At 36.5% G+C, this 19,119-nt stretch overlaps 1 protein-coding gene across 2 annotated transcripts; it reads right to left on the bottom strand.

The window, feature by feature from the left end:
- Positions 1-1,506: 1,506 nt before the first annotated feature.
- On the bottom strand, positions 1,507-14,711 carry CNOT11 (CCR4-NOT transcription complex subunit 11). 2 transcript variants are annotated; one of them, XM_058184578.1, is made up of 7 exons: positions 14,027-14,709; positions 12,035-12,199; positions 9,317-9,469; positions 8,424-8,626; positions 5,911-6,113; positions 4,287-4,383; positions 1,507-1,803 (listed from the first exon to the last, which is right to left on the bottom strand). In XM_058184578.1, exons 1-7 carry the CDS (start codon positions 14,562-14,564, stop codon positions 1,606-1,608), a joined length of 1,557 nt encoding a protein of 518 aa, XP_058040561.1. In that variant the 5' UTR covers positions 14,565-14,709; the 3' UTR covers positions 1,507-1,605. The 2 variants fall into 2 exon arrangements, with proteins under 2 accessions (XP_058040561.1, XP_058040562.1); XM_058184579.1 differs by lacking the exon at positions 12,035-12,199 and having other exon boundaries at positions 14,027-14,711.
- Positions 14,712-19,119: the final 4,408 nt, after the last annotated feature.

The following is a 19,119-nucleotide window of genomic DNA, read 5'->3' as shown; positions in this document are numbered from 1 at the left end:
CTCCGGCCTTTGTTTCGCTGTAGAGGCCTCTGCAGCCGAGAAACAAGTTCCGCATTGATGCACACAGCACCCCTGACCTTCATTTCACCATCAGAGGCACTGTCAGAGCTCGTTTCTTGGCTGCAGAGATTGTTCCTGAAGGCCTCTGACAGTGAAAGAGGCTGGGAGCGCCGTGCACAACTGGCAGCAAGCTCCCCCAGAAGTGGACTGGCAGCAGCCACACGGCTCCTGCTGCGCAGGGTTGTTTATGGTGCCATGACATGACAGTGGAAGACTTTCCTCAAAAATAAGACCCAATGCTTCTTGGAGGAAAAAAAAGACTGAATCTTTTTTGGGGGGAAACATTATGATTAAGTAATTAAGTAAAAATGATTGCAATTCGATGACACCTTGAAAGTGTCTTCTGGAAATTGAATTGAATGTGTTTTTGAACATCCATTTTCAGAAAGACAGTTGACTACAAAAATACTTGGGAGATGAAACAGAAGTATCCTGAATTACATTTGTTTTTTCTGACAAGATTTGAAGTGTCAAAATATTTTAAACTTAATATTTATTAGATATCAAAATATTTTTGTTGCACAAAACTGATTAAATCTTTATAGTATAATCTTATTCTAATCTGTGACATGTTAAATATTAGTCTGAAATTTATACCATTAGAATTTATTACTACTTGTATATCTTTAAAACAATTTTTTATTTTAAGTTATTGAAGGAATACCTTAAAAATAAATGTTTTTGCATCAAAATAGCATGAATTTCTCCTATTACATTTACAGATAGCCTTTCTTATTTTTTGTGAAGCTTTATTATGGACTATAGTAATTCAGGCAATTCCTCAAAAACTATAAAAGGTTTAACTAACCGTTTTGCAAAATGAAATAAGACTTAAGAAATCACTTTCAAAATGCCACTTCTCAATTATCAGAAGCAAATACAGTATTTCACATTAGCAAGATCACCGCCATGATCTATTTCTGACACCCACTATTTCCTGATGCATAAAGTTAAATCCCTGGTATTGTCAGCAATTTCATATTGACTGGGAATTCCTGGGAGTTTATTGCCATTGATCTTAAACTTGCTTAAAACAATCCTAGATCAAGCACTTGATAAAATCAAACATATACCTCTACAAAACTTACAATAAATAAAGTGGTCTACTCATAGCATTTAGTAGCACTTTGAAAAAGTATCTTTTAAAGGTTGATGTTGGCATGTTCTAAGCCTTTTACAACAATGATTTTTGGGTCCACAATTTATCATTTTTAGTGGGTGATCTGTTTATTGGCAGTATGTAAGCTCCTAAATTTTTCTAATTTCTTTTTTAAAAAACTATTGATTAAAAATAAAAATTATCTGGGACACAGATGAGAATAAGAATATTTTGCTAGGTAGGTTGGCACCCATTTAGTGTTTCAGGTTTAACGTCAGGTTATTTTACTTAAAGTTCAAATTAGTTCAAGTTGTTCCATCATCAACAAAAGCTTCAACAGAAAGGCATTATTTAATAAAGCACAAACATTTTAATTGCAAGCAACAAAAAAACTATACAGAAATTTTTCCACACTAATTAAGTAAAAAAAAAGTTCCAAATCAATCTTATTTGGATGTCTTTGTTTCTGAAGGATTTTCACCAGTGTCGAGTGTCTTCAATAATCGAAAAAGTCCAGCTGCTTCTCTTATCCGGCTGAATTCAATACAAAAGGCTTGTACCTCTATAAATAAGTCCTGTACATTAATTATTTTGTTTCGAATCAAGGATTGTAGGAATACACAAACAAGACGTACCAGCCGATTCTAAAGCAAACAGAAATAATGGATTTTTTTAAAGAAACAGGTTTGAATGATCTTGATATTTTGGCAAAAAAATATTTAAAGAAGCCAAGTCATCTCATTATCCAAATTTGCAAATTTGGTTTAGTGACCCAAGTTATGCCACTGAAAAGTGATAGCCAGTCCTCATATTTACAACCATTTAGGCATCTCCACAGTCACATGATTAAAATTTAGGCACTTGGTAAACAGCATGTATTTTAGGACAGCTGCATCTTGAAGCCATGTACAGCCTTCCCAGCTAGTTTCCAACAAGCCAAGTCAATGCAGAAAGCTGTATTTCCTTAATGATATCATGATTCACTTAACAACCATGGCAAAAAAAAATAAAAGATGAGGCTCAATCACCTTGCTTAACAACAATTTTGGTCTCAATTGTGGTTGTAAATTGGGGACTACCTGTATCAAAGGAATTAAGACAAAGTGAAATAGAATTCTTTTGTTCTACTGTTCTGAAAATAAGCCTTTTTTATGTTTCCCTTTTTATATTCACTGCGAACAACCCCAAAAGACTATAATTAAATATATGCAAATCCTACATTGTTTTTCACAACTTAATGGCGGACTGTTTTTTCTACTTGGTGTAATAATCCAGGCTATGGTAAACAGGCTTATAAATCTGTTTTTATAAAAGAAAACAAGTTGTGTTCCTGCCTAGATTCCGACAGCAAAGCATCTCCCACTTTGTTTCTTCTTCTGTTCCCTCAAAAGTGGCAAGAAAAAAAGAAACTGATAAGATAGCCATAGCATTTAGATTTATATATCACTTCACAGTGCTTTATAGCCCTCTCTAAGCGGTCTTAGAGTCAACATATTGCCCCCAACAACCTGGGTCCTCATTTTACCCACCTCGGAAGGATAGAAGACTGAGTCAATCCTGATCCACTCAGGATCAAACTGTCAAACTGCTGGCAGTCAGCAGAAGCAGCCTACATTACTGCATTCTAACCATTGCACCATCAGGACGACTCCTCCTATAGGACCCAATGATCTCAAAGTATGACTAAAGGCTGCTGTTTCTAATGGCCTTTTCCCAAATTTGCCCTATTTTTTTTGTAAGAGTTTACTAATCAAAGAAGTCATTCCAGAGTACTTAGACCCATAATTATATCCCAGTGAAGTTATTTAACAAAATAGAAGATTTGTGCAAGAACACTAGGTGCTGATTGACTTTAGTCAGAAATTATATCTCTGGACTAGGGAATTATTGTAAAATAGGAATTATCAAAAACGAGTTTCCTCCAAGATAAGCAGAGTAGCTAACAGTGAAGTCTCTTAATAGATCTACTAGTTTCTTATGTGAAATTTCAAAAAGCTACCAATTATCCACATAATGACCCCTTAAGGATGGTGAAAGCAGAAATGACTCATTTATCATCATAATGACATGCACCAATTGCACCATTATCTGAAGTTTTAAGATTGGAAAAAAGCAGGAATAGATTAAGTTGTTTTTTCATCCAATTTCAGATCTAGATTCACCTTGAGAGCATTGTCATTGTAATAGATACTAACATCGTCACCTGATGTCAGCCCATTAGGTAAAAATCAGCTCCACAGATAGGGCTACTTTTATTGAGATAGGTTATAATAAAATCTTGCAACAAATTCTGAATTAGGGAGGCATCTGCCTGAGCTGCTTTTGAATGTTATCTCATTGTGGATTTTAACAAATGCTTCACCCTGTTTTCTGTAGGCAATAGATTTTGCATGCTTCCATCAAAGGCATCTTCCTTTTTCCCTACAGTTCAGTTAAAGAATGTCTGCATTCATCAAAGTCAAGAAAATGACATATTAATAAAATCTGACATGTAAGTGCAACATAGGCTCAGCAGCTCACCCTTTAAAGGGGAAAAATCTAGAGAAATCTTTGTTCAAATGGGAGAAGATAAATATCAATACAAATATAAATATTTCAAAAGGTTAAAATCCTCCTTCAAATGTAGAACCAAACAGTTATGGGCCCTTGAGTTGTTAAAAAATATCCAGAAACTACAGGGCTACATTTATCTATCAAAGCAACATTCCCATCCAACCAGAAAGTTCTTTGCAGCAATGATTTTTTGTATTTTAGCTGTCAATAAACAACATATTCAAGCATATGAATGAACAAATTTATACAGAGGTACTGAAATACTCTGCTCTATTCATTGCAGACAAACATTTAAAGTACAGTGATGAATAGAATTTTGCTATCATGTTTACATTTTGAAAAAACTGATGACTATTTCTATGATTTTTGTTTATGTCCTTGGTTTTCTATGTATGCAACAATAAATCATAATATGCTGTATGTGAAATATGCTGAAAACATAACGAACTTTTTTTTTAGTCAAGAGGGTTTACAGTTCTTAAACTCTGCAACGATATTTTTGCTTCTCCAAGTTTTTTACTGCATTTTCAATTACTTTATTCAAAAATACCATAGTTTCTTTTTGGACACTTACCTGCATATACTTATCCTTAATTTGTTCACAAGTAGAAATACAATTGGATATATAAAGATGAATAAATTCTGGAGGAAGATCAACTGCTGTAGTGAGCCTGTTGAATATTTAAAAGTTAATTATTTTCAAATTGGCCATCTTTGCTAATAATCCATCTGTCACTTCAGTTCTATCATAACAGAGACCCAGTTTGTATAGTGATTAAGGCATCAGCCTAGAAATCATAAGACTATGAGTTCTAGTTCCTTAAGAAAGCCAGCTTTGGGCCAGTTAGTCTCCCTCAACCTAACCCACCTCATAGGGTGGTTGTTATGGGTAAAATAGAAGGAAAGAATATTAGAAATGTTCATCTTGAGCTATTTATAAAATAATAAAGGCATGATATAAAAGTATTTTTAACTAATTTGAACTGTAATATCTATACATCCATCCTTCCTCAGAATGCAACTAAATAATAATTATTGGTTAGATTATGAATATATTAATATAGTTCACATCAAAATATTCTATTTAGAATGTTATCTTTCCTTTCATCAAGGGAAAGGAAACTTTACAGTCTTTGAAAGAATGAACAATTGTTTTCAGTCACACCATAAGATGCCATTATGTACCACTACAGCATGTTTGAATATTGACTTTTTATGAACTGAATGTAGTCAAATATTACATATGAATAGTTACTGTGTTAATCATGGTACCAAAAAGAGTAAATATCCCTGAAATTTATCTCAAAGAATCACCAATACAAATTGTCCTGATATTATAAAAATTACACTATCTTTGAGTCCAATTAAATAACTGCAAGTTATTAGGACATCACTTCCAGGCAAGACTCTTTCTTATAATTCTTTCCCCCAATATTCTCCCTCCCATGCATATAGATAAGATCTGCTCTATCCTATTATAGTATCTGAAACTGCAATCAGAACACCAACATAAGCATAATTATAAAGTACCTCCCATAATCACAATTAGCCATTTATACAGGAAAACAAGGATGTTACTAGAGTGGATAGTAAACTAACCTATAGTTGTCCTAATATCTCAAAGGGTCATGGGTTTAGGACTTTAGATTACCGTATATTCCAAACTGCAACTTATTTTCCACAGAACCTGTGAAAATCAAATTATAGGTAGTCCTCGACTTACAAGCATTCATTTAGTGACCGTTTGAAGTTACAATAGCAGTAAAAAGGATGACTTATGACTGGTCCTCACACTTATGCAGCATCCTCATGGTCATATGATCAAAATTCAGATGCTTAGCAACCAGCATGTTTTTATGATGGTTGCAGCGTGTCAAGGTCATACCACCATTTGCGACTTTCCCAGCCAGCTTTCAATAAGCAACAGATTCACTTAACAACCATGTGATTCACTTAACAACTAGATCAAAAAAGTCATAAAATTGGGTGAAATTCACTTAACAACCCACTTGCTTAGCAACTGAAATTCTGGTTCCAGTGATAAGTCAAAGACTACCTATACTCCACTAATACAATTATTCAAAGTATAATTTCTTAACGGGAGAAAACTGTGATGGAATTTTGTAAATGTTCATGTAGATGTTGAAAAATAAAGCTTGTTTACTAAATATATATAGTAAAAAAAGCATTTTACTTACCGATTTACAACTTCCATCGAATGTAGAGACATGTCCATGTTGACCAATACTGAAAAATATTCAGTTATCTGACTTGATTGCATTAATTTAAGCAGCATTTCTATAGCTACTAAAGGATTGTTTTCCACCAGATCAGGCAATTTGGCAGGAGTGAGGCCAATATGGTAAACAAGCTTAGGATCTTTCTCCAATTCTCCAAGAAGCTGCATTTTAAAAATGTAAAACAGTTTAACTATTAACAATTAAGAGATTACCTTTCAACTTTGTTTATTTATCTAAATTGCTAGTTAAAATAAAATTATAGAAAAATCACAGTAATTATTGACGGCCAATATAGCATAATGTGCAAAAATGAGGGAGATTGCCAGTAAAGGTTTTTAATTCTATTGCTAGTAAAAGTGATTTCTGTTGAGCTAATAGTTTAAGCATTCATGTTTTATTTGATAAAATTAACACAGGGTCCAAACATTAAACAAGTACAAAAATCTACAAGTACCTCAGGACTCTATTCTATCTCCCATCTGAAGCCAATAAGTCATATGCAGCTTTAGAGACATGTGCCTTACATATATTGAATTTAAACTCAGTCAATATGAAATTAAATAAAAAATAAAATTTAATTTCAATAAATAAAACATTTCAATTTATTAACTGGATTTTAGTCTTTTCTGGATGATTGTGCTCCCCATAACCAGGGTATACTCCTAGATTTGCAGGTTGTAGCTATGGCATGAAGCACTCTGAAAAGTTTAGGAAACTGCAATTGCTTCACAAAGCGGCTGCTAGACTAGAAATTAGTGTAAGATAATGCTGCTGTGGAATCATGATCTCAAGTATAGAAATTTTTTTTGGCACATTTAATGTTGACATTAAGCTATAAAACAGTACAGCCTGGTAACCTGAGGTACAACCTCTCAATTATCTGGTTACCTGAGAAACAACCTCTCAATTATAAACCTATCTGAATATGAAGGACTGCAGCAGAAGAAGCTGTTCTTTAAGTTGCCCCTATGTTCAGAGACTGTTTACGGGATACAAATAAAATGGCCTTTTCTGCAATTGTTTTACTCATTCATTCATCGAATTTAGCTGCATGTAAATTGCATTACAGTAATCCAACCAGATTTTCAAACTGGAGGCTCCCCGGGCCAGATAGGGCCCACAGAGACCATACCCACCCCAGCGCTGCAAAGGCAAAAAACATTGTGATACATCACAATATGGCCCGTGATGTGAGTGGGTTTGACACCCCTGAACTAGATGGTGACTAGGTTGTCTAAGTGACTGAGTAGAGCCTCTCAACCTAGGAATAGGTACAATTGGCACCCAATACAAAGTTGAGTAAAGGTCTTCCTAGTCATGAGTTCCACCTGCTCTTTGAGCAGAAGTCATGAGTCTCTGTGATGAAATACATAAATGATCTTGCAGAAAGAGAGGATCTACCTAGGAAACACTAGGCATGATCCTACAGTTGCTTAATAGTTAAAGAAGAAACTAAGACCGATCCTAATGGATCCAATATTTAAAACTGAAAGCAAGAACTTTATGCCTCCAGACTTGCAAGAATCTGTTAATATGGTCTTACAACCAAGTAGAATTAGTTCATCTTCTCATATTTCCAGGTGGCTTTGCTGGGGAGGATGCAGTCTTGGCGTTTCCTCATATTGTGCATGGGATCTGTCTGGGGAGTTCAGACCATCCAGCACCAAAGATGGCATAGCCCTAGAACCAGCAAGGCTCAAAACCCAAAACAGAGCAACAGGACAGCTATCTGCAGATGTAATAAGGGTGGAAAAGTGCTGACATTTTACCACTCTAACCACAAGGTAGGCCTTAACAGCAATTCTAACTTCTGTCCAATCAGGTTCTTCTCCCTCCATAATGCCTGTGGTGCTCTATTTGTCTCTTCTCTTGCTTCATCTGCCTTAATTCCTCTGTAAATTGCAGGGAGTAACAGTATCCATGCGATAGTAGCGGTTGTAAAGGCACAATCCAATCTAAAGCTGTTTTCTCATTCAAATTGGCAACTAAGGCTTGAGATGGTCCATGCAGTAGACTAGCAGGAATAGCCCTCAACTTTCTCTGACAACCATCAGAGTCCATCAGTGGCCAGAGCAAACTCATCATAATGTTCCCAGATTACAGTACACAGCTCTTTTGTAGTTGGTTGGCTACTTTTTTCTTGTGTCTTTGGGAAGATTCTTTTTACCCCAATATTTAAAGCCAATTTTTAATTATATTTTAATAACTTAAAAATTAAGAAAAGTTACTGAATACTGTAAAGTACTTTGAGTTCTCAGTTTCAATGGCAAGGCAATACATAAATCAAGTCACTACAATAATTTAAAGCAGCAACTCATGGGGAATGTTTTTACTTTTTGATGTGGTTACTGAACTGTTAATCTTATATCATAATTTTGGGGTTATAGTAAACTTGAGCTAGCTTTAATTTAGTTAAAATTAAAATATTATTTTAATAGTAGAATTAAACAAGTCAGCAATTGACTTCATACCTGCGTTTGTTGCTGTGATGACAAAGGACTTTTGAATGCTTTGGCCATGATTCGTTTGATTTCCACTCCAGCGCTATTTTTAACACACATTGACTTATCCCACTGAATTGTATGATCTGGCTCTATTGGATTTAACCAAGCTAACTCATCTTCACAAATATGGAGAGGAGGTGGTGGGCGTATAAATTCTGGTCGAAAATGACCTGAAAAATATATTACATTCTTTTTTTAAAAAATCTCTTAAAAGTCAAAATATTTATCCAACAATCAAAATGTTCCTAACTATATGATCTGTTTCTGTATGTTATATTGTATATAATACATATTATTCTTTGTAGTTTACGCTGCAATATGTAGTAAAACGTATTTATCTATTCTATAAACTGACAATGTCAAGCACGTAGACCAGCATATTTCTATGCTCATCTTTCTTAGCATCTAATTTTATATAAAGCGGCATACTTTTTGCAGAGATATCCTTTACAGAACTCTCCAATGCCAATTGGGATAGTAATAATAGTAATATGCTACCATGCCATTCTATCCAACAAAGCTATATTCTGGAAAAGTAAAGAATAAGGAACAGAATTTAAAACCATTAAAAAAAACCAACTGTATGATTCTAAAAAAATATCAATATGAACAGTAGAATATAGTGCAGATTCATGCAAAGTCAATATAGTAGCTAAGACACTGTTCCGTGTTCAACCTTAAAAGCCATAATGGAAAACATGAAACCATCATTTCTTACACCCTGCTTTTCAAACTGAAGAACTACATTCAGAACAACACTAATTTCAAATATAAACATGAACAGAAATAAGGAATGGAAAATAATATGATTATTTAATTATGTTGTAACTCTATAAAAGGTATCCCAAAATGATGCATACTTTCAATAGGTGGTTTTGGTCCGCTCACTAAGGCTTCAGTAATCTGGGATGCAACAGAACTGTCAAAACCAGAATTTGAAGAATCTGGATCTGGATCACTGAGAATGCTAGGAAAGCTAGCTTTACTTTGTGTTGGCAATTCAGACTGACGTTCTGTAAGAAAAATTAGATTAATTCAATTTTAGCATCCAAAATCTTGAATCACAAGAACAAGAATAAACTTGTTGACAAATCTACACTATTTCTGTTAATGAAAAATTGAGATTATCTGTAAAAACCAGGCTAGAAAGTAGGAGACCGTGAATTCTAGTCCCACCTTAGCCATGAAAGCCAGCTGGGGGACTTTGTGCCAGTCATTCTCTCAGTCCACATCACCTCACAGGACTGTTGTTGTGGGGAAATTAGGAGGAGGCAGGTCTGTTCACCGCCTTGAGATATTTGTAAAATAACTACAAATACAAATAAACAAATCATTCCTTCTTTTAAAATCCAAAGCTTTTAATCTCTAGCAGCTCTTTGACCATATTAATTTATTTTTAAAGATAAAGCTGAGTTTCCAGCAAGCGACTATTGGTGGACAAAATAGTTTACACAAATTATTCCATAAATACTTAGTTATTTAGATTAAGAAGATGATTCATTATCACATCACTATTAGTATTTTGAATTCCATAACACTTCCTGCATGTCTGCAGAATTCTATTGTTCTCCTGCTTATACCACTTCAGACCTGAAAACCCTGTGGTTGCTATTAAGCAACTATGTTATTCTTAGCCTTCATATAGCATTCTTCATAGCTGAAAAGGAAATACTTTGTCTCCATATATTACATTTATAAAACATCAAATCTTTCCACTATACTTTTTAAACTGTACACTTGGCACCTAAGAATCAGTCAGTACCAGAGCCAAAGTTTTTGAATATAGTGGTACCTTGTTACCCAACTGCTTTGAAACTCATTGAATTTGGTACTCAAGGCATTTTGATGCAAAAAACGTATCCCCGGTACTCTTTGTTCGGTACTCAATGTACAAGCTAGAACTTTTTAATGTCAATTGGCTTGTGATTCACTACATTATTACTTATGGGAAAAAACTGTTTGGTATTCATCTTTTTAGTAGACATTGCACCTCCCAGAACCAATTAATGATACGTATTGATGTACCACTGTAGCAATTAAATAGTAACCAATTTGCTGACTAGATACAGGAAAAAAATCTAATTTTTATTGTCTGGAGACACACTTATATACCACTACTGTTTATAATAAAATTTACTTTTAAAATGACAGTCTTAAATATAAAAGAAGATAAAATGAATTTAGCCATTATCCTATATTGTATATTGCAAATAATTGCGTATAGAATAGTCCATCAAAACTAATTTACTATTATAATGTGTGAGCTATGATTACTGATATAAATGGCATGAAGCTACTATCCATGCCTTTCTCACATTTCTGATAAAGATTAGAAAAAATAAGCCCATGTGTTACTTACACTATATTTTCTGTAGGTGAAAAGCAAAGGTAGCCATGTTACACTTCAGAAAAAAAAATATAATCAGAGCAACTTCTTTGCCACAAAACAGCACAAAAATTTTCAAGTTCTCTAGAGCTTTTTGAGAGCAAGAAGGTATACAGAACAAGTAAAGGGGAAAGAGTCCAATTTTCAAATGACCAGGTCTACTAAAATATCTAAGAATCTAAGAATCTGATTAAAAATTAAAGTTGTTCGTAGTTTCATTCACCTTTATAAAAAATATTATGAGAATAGATTCTAATCTCAATATGACCATAGTATTGATTGATATGAGTTTCAAGTCAGTTTGATTCAAGGAATAGTTTGAAAACTTCAAGTTTAAAGCAAGGGGCAAAAGCTTTTTTTAAAATCTAATGATAAAACCTCAGAACCAGCTCAATTATAACTCTCTCTTCTCTAAGCAGGGAAAATGAAGTGAATCTCACTTTGCACTAATGAAGTATTTCTAGTCAACAATATTAGCATAAAATTCTATATATAAAGTGAGTTCTGTGGGAGTGCGGACAAGCTTGTAAAGAAAATGAATTTGTGGAGATGTGTATATATATATATACATATATATATATATACACACATATATATACGTACATATATATATAAACACACACACACACACATATACACACACACACAAACATGTTATGAATCATACAAAAAGGCAATGTTTTGAATTACTATCACAGCTCTAATAAAAGCACATTGCATTTCAGAGTATTTGTCATTTCAATAATAAATATTAACATAGCAAAGGCTTAGAACTTTGACTGGATTTGCAATTCTCACTATGCACAAATGACACATCACATATAGATTCAATATTTCTATAAAAGGATATTTTATTTTATAGGAAATTTTTTATTTTAAGTATAGGGTGTTGATTTTCAAATAATGACAAAACAATGAAGTATTGCTTATGTGCTTTGTTGATTTATGAACAAAAACACAGTGACCCCATAACAAATTGGAAATAATTGTTTTACCTTCTAATATGTCATAAATTATTTCTCCAAAACTATACATACCCGTAATTAACATTGCAGAAAGTCATATAATTAACTTCAGACAAAACAAAAAATGTCCTATGGAATTATGAGGGAAAAGAAAAATCTTCACGTGCAAGTTTACACATTTTATATTTCATTAAAACAGAGGTCTGTAGGAATGATTTGTTTGTTACCTGCTAATGCTAACTGAAGACCGCTTATATCTACAGATTGGCCCATATTTCCTACATCCATCGATACAATCTGTCTTGGAGTCTTTTTGAAGAGTTCTCTAGGAGGGGCCAACATCAGCTGGGAAAGAAAGAACCTTTCTGGTGGAGTAATTGCAGGCAAAAAGCCTTTAAAAAAAAAAGAAGCTATTTTATAGTACCAGCAATTTTCAAAGAAGTTATAGCATTTTTATTGTTATGAGCTCAATCCAGAAAGGTATGAATTAAGTGAAATTAGTATTCTTGCAGATAAAAGCAGGGGAATGGGATTCTCACCATGCAACCACCCATCTGATAGTCCAGGCTTCCTAGGCTGTCCAAAATCCATTCGGGAAAATTTGGGAGAGGAGACTCTAGCAGTGCTAAAAGTGAGGTTCTGGACTGAGGGAATTGTGAAAATATATTTTTCCTTCTGTCTTCAAGACTACCAAGTAAGCAGAGTAGAAGTGCCCATTAAGAAAATACTAGGTTAGCTTTTCACAAGCAACATCTCCTTTTTTTGTATGCTAAATCATACAATAAAATGAAATACAAAGCTTTTGTTTAGCTAAGAGAACCAGAACCATAGAGAAGCGATAGAAATAATGGATGACAAAATGTAAATAAGGCATGAAAAAGTCCATCATCTTTCCCAATTTGAAGGGAATGCTGCTCACATGACCATATAATGCATATAATATCATTGATTATTTTTATATGCTCCGCGTATAAGGGTTCCATGATATCAACAAATACAAAACACTACCTTCATTTATTGCCACAATTCATTGTTCTTATCCATGGATAAAACCATATCAAATACTGGCAGTTTATTATTTATCTAAACAAATCATTAGCTGTTATTAATAACTTTCTAGTCAACAAATAGAAAGGACAGAGGAAACATTACTTCCAGTATGAGACTTAGTTTCCAAACATAGCTGAAAGTCGTGTTTGATAAATATGTATGTATAATGAGGTTGCTGTACAAATACTTAACAAAAAGCATGCTGATAAACACATGCTACCTATTCATCAACTGTCTACTTTTGTTTTGTGTGGACATTTTTATACCAAAACCTGCAGGTTAATAAACTATGTAAGGCATGGATGGTTAAAGTAGAACAGAATAGGAATGTTTTCCAATCTTTCATCAGGTAACATTTAGCAGTAAACTAGAGATCCCAGTCTTAACAACAATCAAAACTTGGGAACTGAGATATCTGAAAAGAATTAATGAAGGAGGAGTAGTTATTGCAATTAGATTTAAGATTATGTCACACATCAAAAGGCAAGAGGGATATATTGAGACCGATACTGTGTTTCCCTGAAAATAAGACCCTGTCTTATATTTTTTTGAACCCTGAAATAAGCACTTGGCCTTATTGCCATGCGCTCAAAAGCCCAATTAGGCTTATTATCAGGGGGTGTCTTATTTTGGAGGAAAGGGGTAACAGAGAAATTATTCCTCTCAATCTGGTTGAAGTGATTTAACTAGGGTTACCCTCAGTTTAAAAGAGGGGAGGAAGAAACCCGAAGTTTCAAAATGATCAGACATTACAACCCAGCCTTCAAAGTCTATAGAGATTCTCAATCATCCAGGTCACGGTTGTCCCAAAGGTGCTATTTCAGGAGGCCAACTGGACTTTCTTGTTTTTTCTTTGAAGACGTTTCACTTTTCATCCAAGAAGCTTCTTCAGCTCTGAAGGAGCTCTGAGCCAAAGAAGCTTCTTCGATGAGAAGCGAAAAGCCTTCAAAGAAAAAACAACAAAGTCCAATTGGTCTCCAGAAAAAGCACCTTTGGGCCAGCCTTCAAAGAATTCGTGTTGCCTCCTACTCCCCCCCCCCCCATTTCAAAACAAGTTTCATCTTTTCAAGCACCCTGGGAGGCCCAGGCTTTTTACCGAAATGGCAAAAGGGCGCCGACACCAATACTTATTCGCCCAGGCCCAACTGGAGGCCAGATGAGGGAGCTACCTGAGAGCGGCGGCCTTTCGTTGTCGTCCCCGCCGCCGCTCCCTGCCGCTCCGGGCCCTGAGCCGGCGGGGGCGCGCTCGGGGGGCGCCGGATTCAAGAGGTGGGCGAAGATGGCGGCGAAAGGGTTGGCGGCGAGCGGCTCGGTGCGATACATCTCCCAGAGGAGGTAGAGGGCAATCAGGCGCTGCGGCGGCGTGGGCAGCAGATCCGGCTGCTGCAGCAGCAACACCAGGACGGAGCCTACGCGGAAATGCTCGGCCTTTCCGAAGTAGTGGTGGAAGGCGGTGGAGAGGCCCTCGAAGGTGCTGCCTCCGGCCTCCTCAGACACGATGCTCAGCAGGCTCGTCAGCTCCTTCGGAGAAAGGCTCATCTTTCCCGGCAGCGACGCGACGGTCTCACTGTTGCTGCCGCTGCTGCTGTTGTTGCTACTATAACCGGCGACAGAAGCAGCGCCGGCCCCACCACCGGGAATCGAACCTGCCGCCGCTTCCACAGCACGGCCAGGCTCGGGACTGAGGCGGACCCCGCTCGCTAGCATCCAGCTCCACCCTTCCCGCCCTCGGCGGCCTTCTGCGCGCCCCCGTGCACTCGACCTACCTAGCGACTCCTCCCCTCATTATTTTGTTTTCCCTTCCCCGCGCGCTTGCCTCAACGAGCCGCTACTCTCCCCCACCCACCCGATTCTTTTCCCCCTCCCGCGTTCCCCGGATTTTATTTCCACCCTCCCCTGCCGCTGGTGCCGTAAAGCGATTTGTAGCATTTGAAATGATTACTCTTTTTCAGTACTGCCGTAAAGCCAAGAAAACAGGAGAAGGAGGAGGATATCGATAGAACCGTGTTTCTCAAGCTTGGCAATTTAAGATGTATGGACTTCAACTCCCAGATATCCCTAGCCATCCATGCTGACTGGGGATACCCGGGATTTGAAGTCCACATATCTTAAAGTTGCCACGTTAAGAAACACTGCCAATATAGGAATGGAAACTAGGAGATATTTCATTAGCTGTTTAAAAACGTCTTCTCAGGAAAACAAAAGGAAGAAATGGTTTTCCTTGCGTGTTGATTTTTGAAATCCGGAACGAATATGTTGCTTTGTTAATAGATTGGTAGTGTAAGTTCCAAATGGAACTTTAGATAAAAAGTAGGAAACACAGTTAATCTCATCTTAATATTTAGAGGTAAGAATGAAGAACTTTTATTGCACTATACCAGTGGTGGGTTTCAATTTTTTTTACTACCGGTTCTATGGGTGTGGCTTGGTGGGTGTGGCAGGGGAAGGATACTGTAAAATCTCCATTTCCTCCCCAATCCAGGGGAAGGTAACTGCAAAATCCCCATTTCCTCCCAATCAGCTGGGACTTGGGAGGCAGAGAATAGATGGGGGTGAGGCCAGACAGAATTTTTACTACCCATTTTTCGAACTACTCAAAATTTCCGCTACCGGTTCTCCAGAACTGGTCAGAACCTGCTGAAACCTCTGCAACATACAATGTAAAATCTGTGGGTTTAAGTACCTCTCTATTTGGCATTTTGCTTGATCTTGAAAAGCTAAACTGGGTCAGACCTGGTTAGTACTTTTTGGGATGGTTATCAAGAAATAGATAGATAGACTGTAGACGATATCTGAATACTGGGGAGAGAAACCCTAAGAAGACAATGGCAACGGTACTTCAGGATCTGTTACCAGGAAATCGGTTGTAAGTTGCAAAGTCGTGTCCGACCCATTGCGACCCCATGGACAATGTTCCTCTAGGCCTTTATTTTTTATTTATTTTTATTTATTTTATTTTGTCACAACAATATATGTAGGAATCATACAAAAGATTATATAGTATATAAACATATATGAGTAAATATAAGGAGGTATAAGCATATATATAGAAAGAAGAAAAGAAAAACAATAGGACAGGAACGGTAGGCACGTTTGTGCGCTTATGCACGCCCCTTATGGTCCTCTTAGGAATGGGGTGAGGTCAATAGTAGATAGTTTTTGGATAAAACTTTTAGGATTGAGGGAAGAGACAACAGAGTCAGGTAAAGTATTCCAAGCACTGATGATTCTGTTACAGAAGTCATATTTTCTGCAATCTAGATTAAAGCGGTTGACATTAAGTTTAAATCTATTAGTTGCTCTAGTATTATTGCAATTAAAGCTGAAGTAGTCTTTAACAGGAAGGACATTACAATAGATGATTCTGTGAGTTAAACTTAGGTCTTGTCGAAGGCGACGGAGTTCCAAGTTTTCTAAGCCTAGGATTTCGAGTCTGGTGGGATAGGGTATTCTATTGTTTTCAGAGGAATGGAGAACTCTTCTTGTAAAATATTTCTGGACACGTTCAATTGTATTGATGTCAGAGATGTGGTGAGGGTTCCAAACAGGCGAGCTGTATTCTAGAATTGGTCTAGCAAATGTTTTATATGCTCTGGTTAGTAGTGTGGTGTTTTTGGAAAAGAAGCTACGCAAAATTAGGTTTACAACTCTTAGAGCTATTTTTGCTATGTAGTTGCAGTGGGCTTTGGCACTTAGATCATTTGACATGAAAACTCCAAGGTCTTTAACGGGATGGGGATCGTCTGTAAGGTAATGTCCATCTAGTATGTACTTAGTTTTTGGGTTCTTTTTTCCTATATGTAAGACTGAGCATTTGCTGGTTGAAATTTGGAGCTGCCAATTTTTAGACCAAGCGGTTAGATGATCAAGGTCGTTTTGAATGATAGAAGTATTGTCTGTGATGTTAAATAGTTTGACATCATCAGCAAAGAGAATACAATTACTTGAGATATGGTCACAAAGATCATTAATGTATAGTATAAAGAGTGTTGGTCCAAGAACGCTGCCTTGAGGAACGCCACTCTTGACAGGAACAGGATTTGATAAAGCATTGCCAATTTTGACCACTTGTTGTCTGTTAGGCAGACAAGCAGATATCCATTTGTGGAGGGGCCCTGAGATGCCATAGGATATTAGTTTTAGGAGAAGTTTATCATGTACTACTGAGTAAAAAGTTTTGCAGAAGTCTATGTAGATTGCATCTATTGATTTGCCTTGATCAAGATTTGAAGTCCATATGTTTTTGCAGTGGAGAAGTTGTAAGTTACATGATAATTTTTTTCTGAAACCAAATTGTTTGTTGGAGAGTAGGTTTCTAAGTGTGAGGTAATGGATTGGTTGATGATAGATTCTATGACTTTGCAGGTGACGCAGCAAAGGGAGATCGGTCTATAGTTTTCGACTAAGCTAGGGTCTCCTTTTTTGAAGATAGGGATGACTGTGGCTAGTGACCAAAGTTTGGGAAGAGAACTGGTAGTGAAAGCTTTATCAAAGATAATACTTAGGGGTTCTGCTATATTAATGGAAAGTTTTTTTAAGAAGTATGCACATAGTCCATCGGGTCCAATAGATAGCGATGGTTTTAAGTTGTGAAGAGCTTTTCCAACGTTGTCTTCTGTGAAATCTATATGAGTTAACTCATCATAATCATTGCTGGTTCGTTTGTGGAATGTCGGATATGTGTTATCGGAGTTAACAAAAACTGAGCCAAAGAAAATGTTGAAGAGGTTTGCTTTAACTGTTTCGTCATTGCATTCTTTGTTGTTTAGAATCTTTTAGTGGTGGGATGGATCTTGAGTCTTTAAGTTTATTGTTGAAAAAATTATAAAAGGCACAATTGGAATTTGTGCGCAGAAGGTTCTCTTCTTGCTTGGTGTGGTAATTTGTGCATTCAGTTTTTATTTGGTTGCATATGTTTCTGTAGCATTTTTTGAAATTTGTAACATAGCCTTTTTTGTTTCTTTTCCAGAGGGATTTTTTTTTTGATTGAAGCTTTTTTATTGATATGGGTAGTTTGTTTTTCTTGATCATGGTAGTCATTTGTGGTACATATAGTTTAATGACTCTATTGATTTCAAGTAGGAAGACTCTATAGTGGTCTTCAGCGGTTATGCAGGTTGCAAACAAATTTTGCCAGTTCAGAAATGAAAGATCATTGTTTATAAGGTCGTAATTGGCTTTTTTGAAGTTGTAGTTGGGAGTACTGTTGTTATGACGATTTAAGTATGGACGTATATTGAGACGAAAATCAATCATGCAGTGGTCACTGTTGGAAAAAGTTCTTTAATTTGTAGTCCGTAAATTGAGTTTGAATTGTTGCAGAAGATGAGATCAAGGCAGTTGTTGAGTCTTGTATTGTTAGTTACAAATTGTTCAAGACCTAGGTTTGTAACAGCGTTGTATAGTGTAGTATGGATTGGGTCAGTTGAACATTCATTAGTTGTCCAGTTAATGAGAGGTAGATTTAGGTCACCCAGGAAGATGAGAGGATATGGGCAAGAGGTAGCCCATGTTAGCATTGAGGTTAGCATATTTGCATGGGTAATGTCATAGTCAGGGGCTCTGTAGCATAGTAAGAATCGAAGAGTAGTGTCAAGGGATAGGTCGCATACAATAGTTTCAGGAAGAGAGAGTTTATGTGCTACTTGGATATTTTTTAGATTCAGTGACTTTTTGTAAAAGATAGCCACTCCACCACCTCTTCGGTTTTCACGATCTGATCGATAGACTTGATATTCTTTGTTTGAGATAATGGAGTCAGGAAGGGATGAGTTCAGCCATGTTTCACAAACAAAAATGATATCAAATGTGCCACTGTTTAATAAGAGGATAAATTCAGGTAATTTGTTGACTATGCTTCTTGCATTTATCAATTTGCATTTGAGATCTGAAGTGATTGGTGTTGAAGAGGTAAGGGGCGTGCATACCTAGTTTTGGATGTTAGTAGGTTGGGGGTTGTGTACAACAGATGGTTGCATAGATGGTTGGATGGTAGTTTGGTTGTTTGGATGGATGGTTGGTTGGATGGTAGTTTGGTTGTTTGGATGGATGGTTGTTTGGATGGCTGGTTGGGTGGATTGTTGGGTGGCTGTTTGGATGGCTGGTTGGATGGCTGGTTGGATGGCTGGTTGGATGGCTGATTGGATGGCTGGTTGGATGGCTGGTTGGCTGGTTGGATTGTTGGTTGAATGGCTGTTTGGATGGCTGATAAGATGGTTGGTTGAATGGGTGGTAGGGTGATGGGTGCTTGATTGAACACTGG

This window comes from Ahaetulla prasina, chromosome 5, assembly GCF_028640845.1.
Source record: "Ahaetulla prasina isolate Xishuangbanna chromosome 5, ASM2864084v1, whole genome shotgun sequence".
NCBI lineage: Eukaryota > Metazoa > Chordata > Lepidosauria > Squamata > Colubridae > Ahaetulla > Ahaetulla prasina.
Note: the sequence above shows the minus strand (reverse complement) of the source record. Positions and strands in the feature narration are given on the sequence as shown.

Excerpts from the sequence above, each read along its gene's own strand:
- CNOT11 (XM_058184578.1), bottom strand. The coding sequence starts at position 14,564 with ATGCTAGCGAGCGGGGTCCGCCTCAGTCCCGAGCCTGGCCGTGCTGTG. Across the intron at positions 12,200-14,026 it reads CGAAAGGCCGCCGCTCTCAG|GCTTTTTGCCTGCAATTACT; the intron begins GTAGCTCCCTCA and ends TTTTTTTTAAAG. Across the intron at positions 9,470-12,034 it reads TCTTCAGTTAGCATTAGCAG|AACGTCAGTCTGAATTGCCA; the intron begins GTAACAAACAAA and ends TTTTTCTTACAG.